The sequence below is a fragment of the Pseudonaja textilis genome, chromosome 1, assembly GCF_049901715.1.
Source record: "Pseudonaja textilis isolate UNSWEBS1 chromosome 1, rPseTex1.2, whole genome shotgun sequence".
Lineage (NCBI taxonomy): Eukaryota > Metazoa > Chordata > Lepidosauria > Squamata > Elapidae > Pseudonaja > Pseudonaja textilis.
The window spans coordinates 13,637,058-13,656,671 of NC_141990.1; the positions used below are offsets into that span (position 1 = coordinate 13,637,058).

Consider the following 19,614-nt stretch of genomic DNA (forward strand, 5'->3'; position numbering starts at 1 on the left):
AGAGATCATATTCTAATATGGACCCTTTATCAGCCCAACATCATCCATGGGTTGCCATTCAGGGGGGCGGGCCAGCAGTGGATGTTGCTATGAAACCCTATGACTCCTGATCATGCAAGCTGATGGCCAAGGACATTGCTATGAAGCCCTGTGACACCCGATCATTTAGCTGCTGCGAGCCTGCAGGCATAACTTGAGCAACAGCAGAAGAGTTAAGAGGGAAATACCGAAGTCGCTGTGAAACAGGTGATTGGGAGGTATACCAGTGGTTATTGGGGTGGGCGTAGGGTGCGGGAAAGGGGGCGTGCTCCTCTCGCGAAGACTAACTGAGTGTGTGCCTGCTGGTTGGAGCATGCCAGGATAATTGGTTGGGGCATGCTGGGATAATTGGGGAAGGGCACATTGGGTGTAATAAAGGTGGGGGGTGGGCTAAGTGATTAGCCCTGACTTTAATCTCTGTTAGCTTGCATTGTTTAGCAGCTGGTCAGTTAAGTGCCAGCACCCTCCGGAGGAAGATAAACTGCTTACATCAAATCCTATTGTGGCTGTTGTGCTTTCTTTCAGTTGTGTGACGGGACCTGACACCCTCTATTTTTCCATTCCTACTTCAGACATCAGAGAGAGAAAATTTGTTTTCAGACTCTACAAATTTGCATGGTAATACAGATAGTCCAGTGGTGAAATGCTACCGGTTTGGCCTGGTTCATCCGAACCGGTAGCAAAACTAGCTACCGGTTCAGCCAAACCAGTACTACAAAAGCTCCAGTGATCAGCTGAGAGGAGAAAGAAGAGAAAAGCGCAGGATTGGCCCTCCCACCTGCCCCTGCGCTTTTCTGTTCTTTAGACTCTCAGCTGATTGGTGCAGTCGAGACTTAGTTGGTGTTTGGAAAGCTGCACAGGCGCGTTAGGAGTGTGTGCATGCACAAAGTGCGCGCTCACCAAACCAGTAGGAAACTGGTAGAATACCACCACTGCGGTAATCCTTGACTTATGACCACAATTGAGCCCAAAATTTCCATTGCTAAGCAAGACACCTGTTGAATTGTTCCATCTTAACTACTTTTCTTGCCACATTCATTAAATGAATCACTATTACTAAGTTAGTAACATGGTTGTTAAGTGAATCTGGCTTCCCTATTCACTTTGCTTGTTAGATGGTAACAAAGGGTGATCATGTAACCCTAGGACACTGCAGCCATCATAAATACATGCCAGTGTCCAAATCACAAGACCAAAGGGATGTTGCAAGGGTCATAAGGGTGAAAAATGGTCATAAGTCACTGTTTTCAATGCTGTTGTAACTTTGAATAGTTCCTAAATGAATGGTTGTAAGTCTAGGATTATCTGTATATTCCATCATGGAAGGTATTCTCTATCCAAGAAAAATAAAAAGTCTCTGAAGCTGTCAAGATTTGTGTCTGACATTTCATACAAATTAGAACTTCCATCCATGGAAAATGGAGGAAAATCAGGTTTTTAATCTGATTGTCAACTCTGAAGCAAACTTGGCTGAGGCTGTCTTGGAGGCTTCATGGTTGCCACAAAGCAGAGGAGGAGAAAGGAAGGGGTATTAGACAACTCGCCATGGCCATCAAAAAAAAAAAAACTATTTTCTTGTGGGAACCAAGATCATTCCAACAGGTGGCTGAGAAGATGAGGGGTGGAGTAACCAGGTGACCTGCTAGCACCACTATTGGACAAGGTGACCAATCACCTGGGGGAAAGGGGAAACTTTCACTTTTTAATTAGGTGAAAACCGTGGGAACCTTCAGAGTCATTTTTCACCACTTGTGCCAATATGATGTATCCAATAAATTGTCCTTTGAGGAATCTGTCTGCATTGGAGTTCTGCTTTCAATGGATGCATTATTTGGAACGTTGACAATGATCTTAATAGAAACGTCTAAACCATAAGTCCTTGTCTGTGGAACAGTTGTGCTTCTCTGGAAATATTTTAACTGGGTCTCATCTGTCAGGGAAGTAACAATCAGCACAAGACTGGATTAAATTACTTTAGAATTCCTTCTCTTTTGTCCCTGCGCATATGTTTAGGATTTAAGGAACTTGGAAGATATTGGTGATCAAAAATATTTCTGCTTTTCCAAGAAGATCTAAGATAGGGTATTAAGGTATGATTGACCAAAAGCCTACATAAGAAGTTTGTGTCACATTCAAAAACTGTTTTTGTAGTGGTTGCTGTTCCGTAACTACGTATTGTTTCCTAGAGCTCTACTCCATTCATTTTTTGTTTTTCTTGCCTGGCTCAATAGTAGTAACTGCAAGAGGGATCTTGGAGTCCTAGTGACTCCTCACATCCTGGACATAAACTGTTTCAACTCCTTCTCTCAAAACGATGCTATAGAGCACTGCACATCAGAACAACTAGACACAAGGACATCTTTTTCCCGAATGACATCACTCTGCTAAACAAATAATTCCCTCAACACTGTCCAACTATTTACAAAGATTACACTACTATTACTATTAATCTTCTCATCATTCTTATCACCCATCCCCTCCCACTTGTGACTGTATGACTTTATGACTGTAACGTTGTCACTTGTATCCTTATGATTTATATTGACTTCCTAGTATGATTTGATTGTTTATTGTATCCTATGATTATTATTAAGTGTTGTACTATATGATTTTGAATCTTAATGAATGTATCTTTTCTTTTATGTACACTGAGTGCATTTGCACCAAGACAAATTCCTTGTGTGTCCAATCCCACTTGGCAAATAAAGAATTATATTCTAGTGGACATTCACTTAAATATGAGCCAGCAGTGTGCTGCACCTGCCAAAAAAGCCAATCCTAGCTTACATTAACAGAGGGATAGAATTGAGATCACGTGAAGTGTTAATACCACTTTATAATGCCTTGGTAAAGCCATACTTGCAATATTGTGCCCAATTTTGCTCACCATGATGTAAGAAAGATGTTGAGACTGTAAAAAGAATGCAGAGAAGAGCAACAAAAATGATTAGAGGCTAAACGTTTGCAAGAACTGGGTATGTCTAATTTAACACAAAAAAGGACTAGGGATGACATGATAGCAGTGTTCCAATAACTAAGGGGCTGCCATAAAGAAGAGGGGGTCAACCTACTCTCCAAAGCAGGGGTTGCCAACTTTTTGGACCTCAGGGACCATCAAATTCATAATTTTAGATCTCAGGGACCACTAACTGGTTCGGTGGCTGTGGCCTAATTTGTGGGTGTGGCTTGGTGGTCATGTGACTAGCTGGGCATGGCTTGTATGTAAATATTACAAATATTTATATAAATATTGAATTTTTTATTAAAAAGATCAACTTTTACCCAAAATCAGGCAAAACAGGCAGATTGAATTCCTCACAGAATCATTCAGTGATCTATCTATCTGCCATCAGCTAGCTCAATCTGTCACATAAAATTTGCTTGCAAGCAAACTCATAAAATTTGCTAGCAAGCAAATTCACAAAATTAACTCACAATACATCATCCATATAAAAAAAAATTAATAAAAAAAGCAAGTTTTACCCAAAATCAGGCAAAGCAGGCAGATTGAATTGCTCACAGAATCATTCAGTGATCTATCTATCTGCCATCGGCAAGCTCAGTCTCTCAAATTTATTTGCCATGAGTCTGCAGTGAATTTGCTTACAAGTAAACCTTCAGTCCTAAGGGAGGTTCGGCTGTGCTAAGCCGAAGATCTAAAGACTAGTTAGAAAGCAAGAAATCCAACCATTTCCTGCTTTCTAGCTAATCTAAATCTTCAGGCACAGCACAACAGATGATGGTTCAAGAAAGGAAAAATAGCAATTTAGCGGGCAAGTTTACCAGATAAGGAGTGAGTGGGCGGGGAGGGTTCCCATGGGCTGGCGCAGCCTTGTGTTTCTGCGCAGCCTGGATTAATTGCTTTGTGGGGGTGCTCTGAGGGTGAGATTTCTCTGTGGCCCACCAAAATTTTCTCACGGCCCACCAGTGGGCCGCGGCCCACCAGTTGGCAACCGCTGCTCCAAAGCACCTGAAGACAGAACAAGAAGCAATGGATGAAGAGAACCAATCTAGAACTAGGGAAAATTTTCCCAACAGTTAGAACCATATCAGTTGTGGGTGCTCCAAAACTGGAAGTTTTAAAAAAAAGATTGGACAACCATTTGTCTGGAATGTCCCTTCCAACTCTGTTCTTCTATTTTGCTTTTAATCTATTTTTATTTTATTTTTTATTTATTTATTTGATTTGTCAATCGCTTACAAGATAATAGGAATAAGTATATACATAGTTATGAATACATGAAATGGATACATATAAGAAAAATAAAAGAAACAATAGGACAGGGATGGTAGGCACTTTGGTGCGCTTATGCACGCCCCCTACAGACCTCTTAGGAAAGGGGTGAGGTCAATAGTAGACAGTCTAAGGTTAAAGTTTTTGGGGTTTGGGGAAGAAACCACAGAGTCAGGTAGAGTATTCCAGACATTGACCACTCTGTTGCTGAAGTCGTATTTCCTGCAATCAAGTTTGGTGTGGTTAACCTTGAGTTTGTATCTATTGTGTGTTCTTGTTATGGTTGAAGCTGAAGTATTCATTGACAGGTAGGACATTGCAATGTATGATTTTATATACCATACTTAGATCAGACCGAAGATGGTATAATTCAAGGTTTTCTAGGTCTAGAATTTCAAGTCTAGTGGCATAAGGTATTCTACAATGAGTAGAGGAGTGGAGAACTCTTCTTGTGAAATATTTCTGGACTTTCTGAACTGTGCTAATATCAGATATGTAATGTGGGTTCCAGACTGATGAGCTGCGTTCAAGTATTGGTCTAGCAAATGTTTTGTATGCTCTAGTTAGTAGTGTGATATTACCAGGGAAAAAGCAACAGTTCCTATATAATCCTCTTCCAGTACAATGTTCTATGCATTTGACAACTACGGGTCATGAAAATAGACACCATCATAAATTTGTTCATCTTTAAGATGACTCATAGCTTCCCTTTAACAAGAAGATAACTTCTATCTGGAGTTGAACAGAACCTATCTCTGCAGTTGCAATGTCCAAATTGCAATGCTGGACATTGAACAGAGCCTGAGATTCTACTCTAGATTCATTTATTTGGGAGGAAAACTCATGGATTTCCGTTGACCTTGTCATTTTAACAAATATCCAGAGATGGGATCATGAATGTTGGCTTCTTTGTACCTATGTTGGTTTTGGCAGGCAAACTTCCTTATCAAGGCCATGAAGACCCTCAAAATATCCATGCTGTATAGCGACCTCCTTTAGCAGAACAATCAACTGATTGAAAAAGAAAAACTAATGATGATGATATCTATTTAATCATGTCTGACTCTTGACAGTTCTATGGTCCAGGTCCCGCCACATCTTCCAATCTGGCACTGCTTCTTTGAGTTGTTCTATGCTCTGGCTAGTTTCAGCTTTGATGGTGTTCAGCCATTGTGTTTTTTGATGGCCTTGTTTCCTTCTACCGCTAATACTTTCTCCAGTGAATTCTCCCGCATGGCATGGCTAAAATAAATGAAACTAAAAAAAAACAACCTAAGGATACTTAAATTATTATATGATGAAGAATTTTTGGGAAAAAAGTGGGGGGGGAGCTGGATTTTTAAAGAAATGGGCAAGGTACCTGAAGAATCTCTTTCATCTTTGCTTAGATTTTTAATAGTCTAGAAATTTTTTAGCAGTACTAAGCTCTTGCCCATGGTTTTCATTCCTTCTCTGAGGTTTCTTAGTTTTCCTCTGGAAACGTTTAGCATACACTATAGAAATTGCTGAAGAAGAAACTCAGCTACAAGACAGGTGTTTCTAGGAGCATCCTGGTTTTTTTTAATGGCTAAGTTGAAAACAATCATTTTTGCTTCCTCAATCATTTTCCTAAAAAAAAAAAAAAATCCTCCTGGGATTGTCTGGGAGACAATACGACTACAAGCCCAACTATAGCCATAAATATTTTTCTTTTATTGTGGATCCCTCTGGGAGTAAAAATCCCACATCCATTTCTAGAAGAATTAATGGATGGTTCTTGTAGATTCAATGAAATAGAGTCTCATCCCGAAAGATTTCACTATGTCCCAGTGTGTGCAGGCAACCTGGCTTCCCTTTTAGGGCTGGGGAGGAATGGAGAATCTGGGAGCCCTCATTAGCTCAATGTCTTAACATCAACTGTAAGGTTTTTAACCAGTGGTAGGATTCAAATTTTTTTACTACTGGTTCTGTGGGCGTGGCATGGCTTGGTGGGCATGGCAGGGGAAGGATACTGTAAAATCTCCGTTCTCTCCTCACTCCTGGGGGAAGGTTACTGCAAAATTCCCATTCCCTCCCCACCCCACTAACCTGCTTTCCAGCTCCGTTCTCCTGTGCAGGGCAACAAAAGAAGTCCCAGCCAATCAGCTGGGACTCGGGAGGCAGAGAATAGATGGGGGTGTGGCCAGTCAGGGGTGCATTTGCCGGTTCTCCGAACTACTCACAATTTCCATTACTGGCTCTCCAGAACTGGTTAGACCCTGTTGAATACCACCTCTGTTTTTAACCATTTCCTTATTCCAGGAAAAACAGAACTACAGTTTAAAGCTTTAAAAAGGTTTACCTAAAAGGATCAGGGCATTATGGTAAAGCAGGATTTCAAAGACAGTATGCATTGTGTAGTGTTGGGCTTCAAGGTTTAGTGATCATGGTTTAGACAACCTGTTTTGCTGGTAACTGTGACTGACATCTTTAGATGTCACCACTTTGCGTCTGAAGATGCCAGCCACAGATGATATCAAAATGTCAAGACATCTGCGGTCTAAACCAGGGATCTCCAACTTGGCAACACAGCTGGCTGAGGTATTTTAGAGGTGGAAATCCCCAAGTCTTGAAGCTGACAAATTTGCAGATCCCTGGTTTAAACCATGGTCACTAAACCCTGAAGCCCAACGCTGTCTGAAACAGAGTCTTGTCTGTTTAGCGTAGTCACCTTGCATAGGTCAATTCTGTTCTTCTTCCAAACTATTATGGGCAGCATGAACTTTTACAATGATGTCCACCTCTGGAATACTGGATTGGAAACAGTGATTTTGAGATTAGCACTGACCTGGTTTAAACAATAAATGAGGAAAATATCCCCTTAATCCAGCTCATCCCTTGAGAAACATTCTTGGCCTTTTCTCTTTGCATAAATACTTTGGGCTCACTCAAACTCTCATTGTATCAATTCATAACACATGTCATGTCCTCCTTCCTCTTTCCTTTTCCTACCTCCCCCTACCCTGCCACCTTTGGTTAGTAAATATGCTTGCAAGAGTAACGTGCTTGCAGCAAAACAGACTCTAGCTGAAAGAAAAAGTAGAGCCAACAGCTGGTAGATGTTTTGAGGTCAGACTGAGAAAATGTAAGTATAAAGACTGAATAGCTACTGCTTCTGCTCTGTATGTATGTCTCTTCTTCAGAGTACACATCAAGTTTTCTTTGGGGTAAGTCTTGTTTTCATCATACCCAGGAATAGGCATACTGCATTCTGAAACAGAAAGCAAAGCCCAAGCCTTCTAAATCAAATTGGCTGAATACATGTATTTTTACACTTTTAGAACAGGGGTCGCCAACCTTTTGGACCTCAGGGACCGCCAAACTCATAATTTTAAATCCTGAGGACCAGAGACCCTGGGAAAATCCCAAAAAGGTCTGCAGGAAAATTCCCTACCCCGTTTTCCTACTGATTGATCATTCTTTATTTGGGATCGCAGGATACTGTCTCCAGCTCCATTCTCGGTGACGGAGAGAGAGAGACTTTTGGCTTCATGCAAGAAAAGCAGCAGAAGCAGAAGAAGTCTTTCTTTCTCTGCCCCAAACTCTGCCAGAAATGAATCTTTGTGAGACTTGTCACACCAGTGCAGCCTCTTGGAGTAGGAGGCCTTGCAGGGTCCCAAAGACTCATTTCTGGTGGAGTTTGGGGGAGAGAAAGAAATACTTGTGCTGCTTTCCTTGCATGCAGCCAAAAGCAGAAGAAGAAAGAAGAGGAAAGAAGCAGGCCAGTGGCCAGGCGAGGCAAGTGGGGCATGTGGGGCAAGTTCCCCCCTCCATCTTTTCCCCCCTCCTCTCACTATCTCATGTTGTTCACAATGCAAGCGACACAAGCCTTGTGTTCCCGCAGGCCATGTGGGTGGCGCAGCCTTGTGTTCCCACACAGCCTGGATTAATTGCCTTAGAGGTGACATTTCTCTGTGGACCACCAAAATTTTCTCGTGGACCACCAGTGGTCCCCAGCCCACTGGTTGGTGACCACTGCTTTAGAAGATCTAATTCTGTACTTTTGAGATGCATCAAAGAGTTTGAGGTTTGATACTTGGCAGAACTTCAAAATGCCAAGCAAGATCAAACCTGACTTCTGTTGGGATGGAAGTCTAACAGCAAATCTCAGGGCGGTAAACTAGACTGGAAGGTTTGAGAAGAAAAACTCTAAGAAGACAGTGACTTATGGAGATTCTCAGTCAGCCAGGTCATAGTTGTACCAATGCTGCTTTTTCAAAAGGCAACTGGACTTTCCTTGAAGATGTTTTGCTTCTCAACCAAGAAGCTTCTTCAGTTCTGACTGAATAGTTGAGGATGGAAGGATTGATACTCCTTGCAGTCATCTGGTCATTAGCAGTCTCTCTGAGAGTCATTGAGGCCACTTGGAGGTTTATCTCTGCCCTTGGGGTCACCTGAATAGTGCAAATGGGTGTGGAGCCTTCTTGGAACTGCTGAAAGGACTGTGTTGAATGCAGGAGATAGGGGGTGTCATTGCCTGAGAAGGCAATGACAAATCTCTTCAATGGCTTCCAATAAAATGAGCCATGTGTTTCCATGAAGTCATCAGGTATCATCTTAACCAGACCACTGCTCAACCTTTCATTCTCATTAAGCTGTTGCTGGTTTCCTATTAATATAAGACAATCCCTACAATGTTTGACAGAGCAGGCATGTAGGAGAGGCTGAAGCAGTGGTGTGTTAATAAATATTTAACAGCTTTGCCCCCCCCCCACCTGTGCTACTGCAGTGTTAGCTGTCAAACAACTGATCATGTGCTATGCATTTGCACTCAACTCTGCTTTTGGCTGCTCAAAAATTTCCAAAAATTTAACAATCAGCTCACACCAGCTGACTCCAGCACACCATCGGGCTGAAGACTCCAGTGGCTTCTAAAACATAATTATCCTTCTTCAAGATACAAGGAGAACATCTACAGTTGCAGAGATCAAAGCAAAAGAAATACAGCAGCTACCTATCAGATAGGAAGTAACTTTGTTATCTTATTCCAGTTGACCATTTTTTTCATTCAAGCTTTTCCAAGCATTAAAGTCAAGTAGTTGAAAACTTTCTTCTAGAGTAGCAAGAAACTGCAAAGAATTGCCTTAGAGGGGAGATGGGTGGCATAAAAATTTAATAAATATGTACATAAGAATATAACAGAAATGAGAAAACTAAAACCAAGTGAAACATAGATCCTTATCTATTCCAAGCCTTCACTTGGACCATACTTGGAATACTGCATCCAGGTTTCATCACTACAATATAAAAAAGATGTAGAGACTCTGAAAAGAGTGTAGAGAAGAGCAATAAGGATGATTAAGGGGCTGGAGGTTACAGGAATTAGATATGTCTAGTCTAATGAAAAGAAGGATGAGGGGAGACATGATAGAAGTGTACCAATATTTGGGGCCTCTTACAAAGATGAGGGGGTCAAATTATTTTCCAAACCACCAAAAGGAGAGAAGCAACTTAGAATTTAGGAAAAAATTCCTAATGGTGAGAGCAGTCAACCAATGGAATAGCTTCCCTTCAGGTTTCACAAACAAACTGGACAACCATTCTTCTGAAATTGTACAAGGTGTCCTGCTTGAGCAGGGGGTAGGACTAGAGGACCTCCAAGGTCCCTTCCAACTCTATTATTCTATGTTATATGTTATATCTGATTCCTTCTGCTTCCTGGCAAAAATTAAAAACCAGCTTAGGCTGATGCAAAGCTTTCATTCAAAGGTTTAATTTGAAGGTAATTTAATTGTCCTTTCCACTGGAATCATCATCTGAAATGCCTTAATCGATTCAATGCATTGAGCAAAATTAGTTGCCAAGAAATTTTCTCAAAGGCTCAATGCCTGCACTGAATTGAGGTTTTCAATAGAACCAATTTAAAGTGTTCAAAGCAAAGACTCAGAATACTATAATTATAATTTAAGTAATGATAATTTTACCATTTTTCTATTGAAGGTGGTGGGACCAATTTCTCCATCAAATTGAACAAGAACAGCAAAAGCAAGAAATGTTGTATGATCCCTCATCTAGAGAAGATCTACTGAGAATTGTTCCCCTTGAGGAGAACATAGATTTAGACTAGAGACAGAATAGAGTTCATATGAAGCAGTAGTACCATTTTATAAAACGTTAATAAGACCACACTTGGAATACTGTACCATTTTATAAAACGTTAATAAGACCACACTTGGAATACTGCATCCAGTTTTGGTCACCACATTATAAAAAAGATGTTGAGACTCTAGATAAGAGTGCAGAGAAGAGCAACAAAGATGATTAGTGGGCTGGAGGCTAAAACATATGAAGTACGGTTACAGGATCCGGGCATGGCTAGCTGAGTGAAAAGAAGGACTAGCAGTATTTCAATATTTTAGGGGCTGCCCCCCAAAAGAGGGGTCAACCCTATTTTCTAAAGTGCCTAAAGGCAAGACAAGAAGCAATGGTTGGAAATTAATCAAAGAGAGTAGCAACCCAGAACTAAGGAGAAATTTCTTTTTTTTAAATAAACTTTATTAGTCTTTTATATTTCTAAAAAACGAACCAAAAATATAAATATTATGACATTAACAGTGTGTGACATCTATCTCATATACTTCTATTTTGTGCTTATTTACAAATATATACAGTTCATGCAAATATAAACCTTTAATCTATAAAATGCTTATCATTAACTCTTTTCATTATCCCTTTGTCCTAATTCGATCTAGTTGTACAATTTCCCCCAAATTCCGTCATATTCAGATTCCTCTTTCTCTTGTAACATCAGGGTTAATTTATCCATCTCGGCACACACCATTATTTTTTGAATAATCAGTTGATCAGTTGGTATAGAATTCTGTTTTCAGCATTGAGCATAGGCAATTCTAGCAGCGGTTAAGATATATGATATTATATATTTTGTATCTTTCTCATATTTCTTTTTAATCCTCCCTAACAAAAATAATTCTGGTTCCAAATCTATTTGTTCCTTGAGGATCTCTTGTAACCACTTTTGAATTTTAAACCAGTACTTCTGGGCTCCTAAACAAGACCACCTCATATGATGGAAAGTACGTTCTTTCTTCTTGCATTTCCAACATGCCGGATTCATGTTGGGATATATCTTTGCCAATCTCGCAGGAGGCAGGTGCCATCTATAAAACATCTTATAGATGTTCTCTCCTGCAGAGAGATAAGTGCTCACAATCCTCCTTAGATTCCACAAGCAAGTAAACTTAGTGCAAACCCACCATGCTTTTGGTATTAGATGACTGTGGGTATTTAGCACAGAAAGTTTGATTGTAGTACCCCAGCAAGCTAAAGATATTGTTCAAATAAATAAATACTGAATATTTCATAAGTCTCCTGCCTGCTTGGTCTTCCCCTGCCTTAAAAATTGAGCTCCATACCTTCGTCACTGTTGTCATCTACAAGGATGATCTCCTTCAAGAGGTGAGCTGGAGTGTGATTTACAGCGCTGTGAACTGAACGCAGGATGACTGAAAGCGCCTCATTGACAAAGATAAAAATAATAGAAATCTGTGGGAGATCCTTTGCATATTTAAGCTCTTTACACCTAGAGAGACAGAGAGAGGAAGGAAGATATTAGCTGAAAAGTTAGAAAAAATTACAAAAACAAAGAAGTATGACCCATGGTAACTATACCTGCCTCACCTGAAAAGGAGGAGGAGGAGGAGATCAGGAGCAGGAGGAGGAGGGAAGGAGGAGGAGCAGAAGCAGGAGGAGGAGCAGGAGGAGGAACAGGAGGAGGAGCAGGAAGAAGAGCAGGAGGAGAGGAGAAGGTGAGGTGAGGAGGAGAGCAAGAGTGGGAACAGGAGGAGCAGGGGAGGAGCAGGGGAGGAGGGGAGGAGCAGTAGAAGCAGCAGGAGGAGGAGCAGGAGATGAGAAGGGGAAGAAGAAGAGGGAGGAGGAGGAGCAGAAGAAGCAGGAGGAGCAGGAGGAGAGGAGGAGGAGCAGGAGAGGAGAAGGGGAGGGGGAGGAGGAGCAGCAGAAGCAGGAGGAGGAGCAGAAGCAGGAGAAGGGGCAGGAGGAGGAGAGGAGGAACAGGAGGAGCAGGAGGAGGAGCAGGAGGAGAGGAGGAGGGGAGGAGAGGAGGAGAGCAGGGGAGTGGGAGAGCAGGAACAGAAGCAGGAGGAGAGGAGGAGAGCAGGGGAGGAGCAGCAGAAGCAGGAGGAGGAGGAGAGGAGAAGGGGAGGGGGAGGAGGAAGAGCAGCAGAAGCAGGAGGAGGGGAGAGGAGGGGGAGGAGGAGGAGAGGAGGAGGAGAGGAGAAGGAGGAGCAGGAGGAGAGAAGTGGGGGGAGGGAGCAGAAATGGGAGCAGGAGAAGAAGAGAAGGGGAGGGGAAGGAGACTGAATTGAAACACAAGTAGTTCTTGATTTATAGCAATTCATTTAGCGCCCATTGGAAGTTACAATAGGACTGAAAAAAGTGATTACCATTTTTCACACTTACTACTGCTGCAGCATCCCCATGATCATGTCACCATAATTCAGATACTTGTCAACTGACTCATATTTATGATGGTTGCTGGGTCATGTGGTCCCCAGGTCACATGATTCCCTTTTGTAACCGTCTGACAAGCAAAGTCAATGGGGAAGCCAGATTCACTTAACAGCCATGTTACTAACTGATCAACTGCAGTGATTCACTTAACAACTGTGGCAAGAAAGATCGTAAAATGGGGCAAAACACACTTAACAACTGCCTTGCTTAGAAACAGAAATTTTGGGCTCAATTGTGGTCATAAGTCAAGGAATACCTGTGTTCCCAAAAAACCTCTCAAGGCAGTGAGTTCCCAATAAGATAATTAAATAAATGGTCTCTAAAGGACGCGGTGGTTCAATGGTTAAGACACTGAGCTTTTCGATCAGAAAGGTCAGTAGTTCAACGGTTCGAATCCCTAGCGCTGTTTAATGGAGTGAGCTCCCATTACTTCTCCCAGCTCCTGCCAACCCAGCAGTTCGAAAGCATGTAAAAATGCAAGTAGAAAAATAGGGACCACTTTGGTGGGAAGATAACAGCGTTCCGTGCACCTTTGGCATTTAGTCATGCTGGCCATATGACAGCTCTGGCTCTTCGGCTTTGAAACAGAGATGAGCACCGCCCCCTAGAACCAGAAATGACTAACACGTATGTGCGAGGAAAACCTTTACCTTTAAAGGGGCTTGTATAAGGCCACTGACCTGCCTATCATCCCTGTTACATTTTTATTTTCTTAGTTTCTTTGTTCAAATTTGTAATTTTTGTGTGGGATGAAATATCCATCTGGTTCAATTCCAAGCTGGGAAAAAGGTACTGGAGACAAAATGGAGGCTGGAGGCTGATTGAAAAGAAAGGTTCCCTTTATTGATTAAGCAGAACCACCAGGGTTCTGGTACAGCTGACAAAAGGGAATTGACAGTGGGTGGTTTTGTACCTTCTTTGGGTTTTGTATTTGAGCTTCCTGTTCCTGTGCAAGAACATGTATTCTATTGGCTGTTGTCAGATTCCTATGGGATCATGTAGAGGTTATTTGGGGGTCAAAGCTGGCTCTATGGGCAAAAGAAAAAAAAGCAAATCCTAGGTGTTCGTCTGAGCTAATTTTGTCAACCTTTTGTTTGTTGCTTATCTGAGTTTTCTGTCTTGACCCAGTCTTTCAGAATGGATTACCAAATCTGCATTTCTAAAAGCTGGTCTCCTCAGTTTCTGCTTGGAGAAGGGAAACTGGGGCTGGTTTCTGAGTATCCTGGCCCAATTTTTCTTAATGGCCACAAAATATCTGCGAGGGGCTATTAAGAAAAACTGAGTCTGCTTCCTGCTTCTAAAAAGAAAATATTTCTTCATTTCTCCTTATAATATTCTGCCTTTTTAATATTTCCCAAAATATTTCATTCTTCTGGGAGGTGGGTGCTAACTTTCTACATTTGTTTGATAAATAAAATATAAATCATGCATACATACATACATACATACGACTTATGGCCATTATTTTATACTTATGACCATTGGAACATCCTCATGGTCAAGTGATCAAAATTCAGATGCTTGGCAACTGACTCACATTTATGGCAGCGACAATGTCCTGTGTTCCCCTTTTGTGACCTTCTGACAAAGTCAGTGGGGAAGCCAGATTCACTTGACAACCATGTTACTAATTTAAACATTGCAGGGATTTGCTTCACAACAGTGGCACAAAAGTTCATAAAATGAGGTAAAACTCCCTTAACAAATATCTCACTTATAGCAACAGACATTTTGAGCTAATTGTGGTCGAGGTAATAAGTCGAGGACTTCCTGTAATTCGTAAGACAATAAACAGCCATCAGTTCTGAGATCCTGTCCGCCATGAATTTGTCTGGTCCCCTTTCAAAACCAGTTCAACGGGGGCCATCATTGTCTTCATTTTAAAAAGGCAATAGGAAAAATCCTATCGTTTACCCCTGGACTGAATTATCTGCAGTTTATTCTATTTCAGTATTAATTTCCATCAGGGGAAAAAAAAATCCCACTCTGATGGAATTCTGGAAAGCATTTTCCTTTTAAAATATACACTTTTAAAACACATTTCGCTGCTCTGTTTCAACCAAGAGTGGCATCAAAATAGCCATGGGTGAAAAGCCCAATGGAAAACTAAGTTTCTTTCTGCACATTGATCCATGAAAAACAGATCAGGACAATTCACACTGGAATTCGCATTATATGTTATATGTTCAAGCATCTTTCTTTTGCACTTTAGTGGCAAGAAACAAAGAAAACTATCCAGCCAACGGATATTTGATTTGTTTTTCTGAACTGTGAGCCGAGGTGAGCTTGTTAGATGGCAATCACGAAAGAGGTTATTGGATCCAAATGCAGATACAGTTATGTCCACTCCATCATCCCTGCCCCTTTGTAATAAACAAGAATAGCCATAGGCAGAGACAAGGAATTTATCTATACAGCATTCTAAAGCAGGGATGGATATCCCTCAGAAGACCATTTATGGCATCCATCTGACTTCACACTGGGAATAAGCCCAATTTAGAATGGCATGGACTTGGTCTAGGGAACTGAGAAGATGACCTTGGACAAGCTATTCAGAAACCAGGTCAAAAATGAAGGCAAAATGTGCAGAACCGGGTCCTGAGCTGAAGGAGAAAGGAAAATAACAGTACTGGCTCTTCCCTGATTCCCTGGGATATGAGAGGGAGGGAGGGAAAAGCACAGCCAGGTTTTCAAGCTTCTGTTATTATAGACAATTCTGATGAAATCTGCTTCTCGTTTCCTTGAGAAGTCTGTTTCCTGAACTGCACAAACTTGAGAGACTGACATGAGGAATGAAAGGTTGCTTTAAGCTTGCAGAGACATTGTACTCATTAAACACACACACACACACATACACACACACACACACACACACAGGCAAACACCAAATAGCAATAGCACTTAGACTTATATACCACTTCACAGTGCGTTTACAGCCCTCTTTGACTAGGTCCTCATTTTACCAACCTCGGAAGGATGGAAGGCTGAGTCTATCCTGAGCCAGTCAGGATCAAACTCCTGGCAGTGGGTAGAGTTAGCCTGCAATTCTGCATTCTAACAGTTGCGCCACCGTGGTTCAGTTTTCCACAAATGATGTCTATTTTGCTTAAAGGAGGGGGTAAGGGGAAAATGACTATAAAGCTTGGGGCAGCGATTGCACCACTTTCAAAAGCTGCAAGACTGCATATAAAATGGAGATACAATGAAATTAGTATCACAGAGGCCTTGGTCAAATGTAATAGTATGTGGGAATGCCCTTGGGAGATTAGACAAAAAAGAAAAATCCTACTAAGGAATGGATGCCCAGGAGAGACCTAACCTGATGAATTGGGTAATATATGTGACGGCTGGAGGAAACATGTCCATATCAAGAGCTGTGGTGGCACAGTGGTTAGAATGCAGTACTGCAGGCTACTTCTACTGACTGTCAACTGCCAGCAGTTTGGTAGTTCGATTCTCACCAGCTCAAGGTTGACTCAGCCTTCCATCCTTCCGAGGTCGATAAAATGAGGACCCAGATTGTTGGGGGCAATATGCTCACTCTGTAAACCACTTAGAAAGAGCTGAAAAACACTGTGAAGTGGTGTATAAGTCTAAGGGCTATTGCTAGTACTATCCTGCCTTTATGATTTTTACAAATAACTCGAGGTCTAGGTGCTATATAAGTCTAAGTGCTATTGCTACTGCTATTGCTGTATAAGCTAATTCCATTTTCATGTGAAGCTACACTAACAGAACTTTGCAAGTCTGCAAGTACAATAATTTTGCTGTCTCCTTTACAGACTGATAACTTAGGGAGAGTGCCTTCTGCATCTCTCCCTCTGCCCATTATGCAGCTATGGGCTATGGTCCCTCTTATCTGACCATTGCCTAGGCAGCATCCCTTTGCTTGGTCTCCCAAAGTTATTTCCACACACCATTACATCAGGAAACTGGACTCCCTAAAACAAAATGCGGGACATTTCAGAATTGATGGATGCCAAATTTATCAGGGGAACTGTCTGGAAAAAAATGAAAGCACAGTAGACTCACTAGGCTGACCATTGAACACAAAGTTCATGATCCCTTGTCTTGCTGCCTTGTGCTGTTGGAAGTTAAAACCCACCCCACTCCTAGGAAAATGAAATATTTTAGGATATACTAAAAAGGCACAATATTTCCACTAAAAGAGAAGTAGAAACTCAGAGAGGCAGGCACCCTTTGTCAATGGGCCATGAAGGCCTGGGCCAGTCTATTCTACATAACAAAGATCTACCTCCTTCAGGCAGAGCCATTCATTTGCACCACCCATCAAGTTTCAACCAAACTTAGCACACAGACAACCTACAAAGCTAGCTATGACCTTTGACAGCAACCAATCAGGATACTCTTCCTGTGCCCCAGGAAGTTCAAAGCCCAGAGAGGGCATAAAACCCAGGCACTCTCAGCATCTCCTCCCTTTTCACCCAGGATCTCCAAGCCATGTGATCCTGTGCATCAATAAACCATCTTTCCAAACATGTTTCCAGTGTCTTTTTCCCCACCTGGAACTGAACCCAGAAGGGACATTTCTTCCAACAGTGCCAAGGAAGACTGGCTTTGCTTTTAACATCTGGATCACTTGAACCTTGCCTACAAGGTGATCACTCCATGCACTCCATGATTCCTTTTCACACAGTTCTATTCATCTGAACTCCACTTTAGATCCTGCAGCCGAGTTATTGAACTGTCTTATTGGAAACGCACTGCCTTGAATACCTTTTCTTCTCCCTCAATCTTGTAAAACGGAACATTACTGCTTTAAAAATTCAGTGACACATACAAACTCCGGAGACTTTGCAATGTCACTTGGCTGAACTTCACGCAGAAACTGGCAAGGCATAAAAGCCAAGTATGCTTTTGCCCTGACCTGGCAAAAAAGGAGGAGGAGGAGGGGGAGGAGGAGAAGGAGAAGAAGAAGAAGAAGAAGAAGAAAAGAAGACCACCTGCCTCTGTCAGTCTATTTGACATATACTTAAAGCTGAAAGTGGGGTTTTTTTTTCACAAAATGTGATAGTCACAAAATCTCTTTAGCAAGATTTAATGAAATGAACAGGATGGGGTTATAAGAATTCCAAGAAACAATACTATTTTCCATCTACAACTATAAACAATAATAGCTATTGTTATTTCAATGTACATTAGGATGGGAGACCCAGTTTGATCTAGTGGCTATGGTGCTAGCCTGAGTTTCAGTCCTGCCATTAGGCCGACATAAGGTCTGTGACCAAACATTCTCTCTAAGAAAGCAGTGGCATACTATTTTCAAGAATATTGCATAAAGAACTTTGTGGGCTCCAGAAGTCAAGACTGACTTGAAGGCAAAAAAGAAAAAGAAAGAAAGAAAACATCTTTAATTTTTTTTCTAACTACCTTTCTATCAATCAGAAAGCTGGTGGGTCTTTTCACTGATAACACAGAAGCTTGCAGTTGACTATTTAGATAGTGGTTTGGGAGCCACTTCCCAGCCTCATCAGTCTGGGAGCCACTTATTAACAGTACCAAAAGCTATATGTAAGGAGAGGAATGCTGTCTATTAAGTTAGGCCTTGCAGCTGGGGTACGATGCAAATATTTTTACTACTGGTTCTGTGGATGTGGCTAGGTGGGAGTGGCTAGGTGGGTGTGGCTTCTTCTCTTTTTTTGTGCAGCAGCCTTACCTCTGGTGCTCTGCTTTTTTGCCTCCTGGGCCTCAGGGAAGCCTCCTGGGAGCCTGTTTTTGCCCAAAAAACAGAGCATGGGGGGACCACACAGCACCCCACCCTCCATGCTCTGGTTTTTTGCCTCCTGGGTCTCAGGGAAGCCTCCTGGGTGAAGCAGTAAGAAAGCAAGGGGAATCCCAGCACAACGGATCGTCAAAACAGCTGATCGTTGGAAGGAAAAAAGAAGAAATACTGGTTCGGCTGAACCAGTAGATTTTTTTTTACTACCGTTTCAGCCAAATGGTAGCATTCTTTTTACTACCGGTTCACCTGAACTGGGCCAAACTGGTAGAATAACACCACTACCTTGCAACAACATTCATCTCAAATGTTCCCCATGTTCTGACATCAAATTAGTACCAAAATCAGTGATCCCACACTCAAATGGAGCTATTTGAATTGGTCAATAGGAAGGGCATCAATCAACAAACAAAAACATGTACTGTACTGTGTGCATGAATATTTTATTTATTTATTAAATTTGCTTGCCATCCATCTCACTGCAAGGTGATACATTCACTGCTGCAAAATTTACTCTTATTTAGATATATGGCCTGCCCTTCAGAAATTTCATAAGAGCAAATTGCCACAAACTATTAGGAGAACTATCAATCAAATCATAAAAGTAGCTCGAAGCAGAAAGGACTTCTTAGAAAGAATAGTGAAGACAGTTTTGTGAAAAACTGGCTGATGGTTGTGGCTAAGGACAGGGAACTGTTCTGACCCAACCTGGTTCCAATAAAGCAAACACAAGACAAAGCCGGAAGCACAACCTTTTAATGTTTCCTCTGTGAATTCTGTTTCTTCACAGATAAAAGGCTGCTTCCAACTAATTAGCTCCGACAAGAAAGACCCTTGCCAAGTTTTTGCAAAGCTGTCAACAAACAACTGATAACAAATAGTTTACAATAGAAGAGTCTCAAATACCAACTGTAATGTCCATGAGGCTGAGTTTCAAACCATCTTTGCCTTCTGCAAAGAACGTTTATTCACAGCTGGCTTTTATCCTCTTGAGGGAGGGGCCATTACCTCACAGCCTTACTCCCGAGTTGCCCATGCTGTTGTAACTGCTCTTTCCTGCGAGCAGCCGTGCACACATGCACACTTGGCACAGGCT

At 41.7% G+C, this 19,614-nt stretch overlaps 1 protein-coding gene across 2 annotated transcripts in view; it reads right to left on the reverse strand.

Annotated features, from left to right (window-relative positions):
* GALNT17 (polypeptide N-acetylgalactosaminyltransferase 17) overlaps window positions 1–19,614 on the reverse strand; it is a 331,827-nt gene that overhangs the window by 161,051 nt on the left and 151,162 nt on the right. For both annotated transcript variants that reach the window (XM_087926233.1, XM_026708654.2), the window contains exon 3: window positions 11,665–11,831. In XM_087926233.1, coding sequence (XP_087782359.1) covers window positions 11,665–11,831 — 167 coding nt within the window. The remainder of the gene's footprint in view (window positions 1–11,664; window positions 11,832–19,614) is intronic.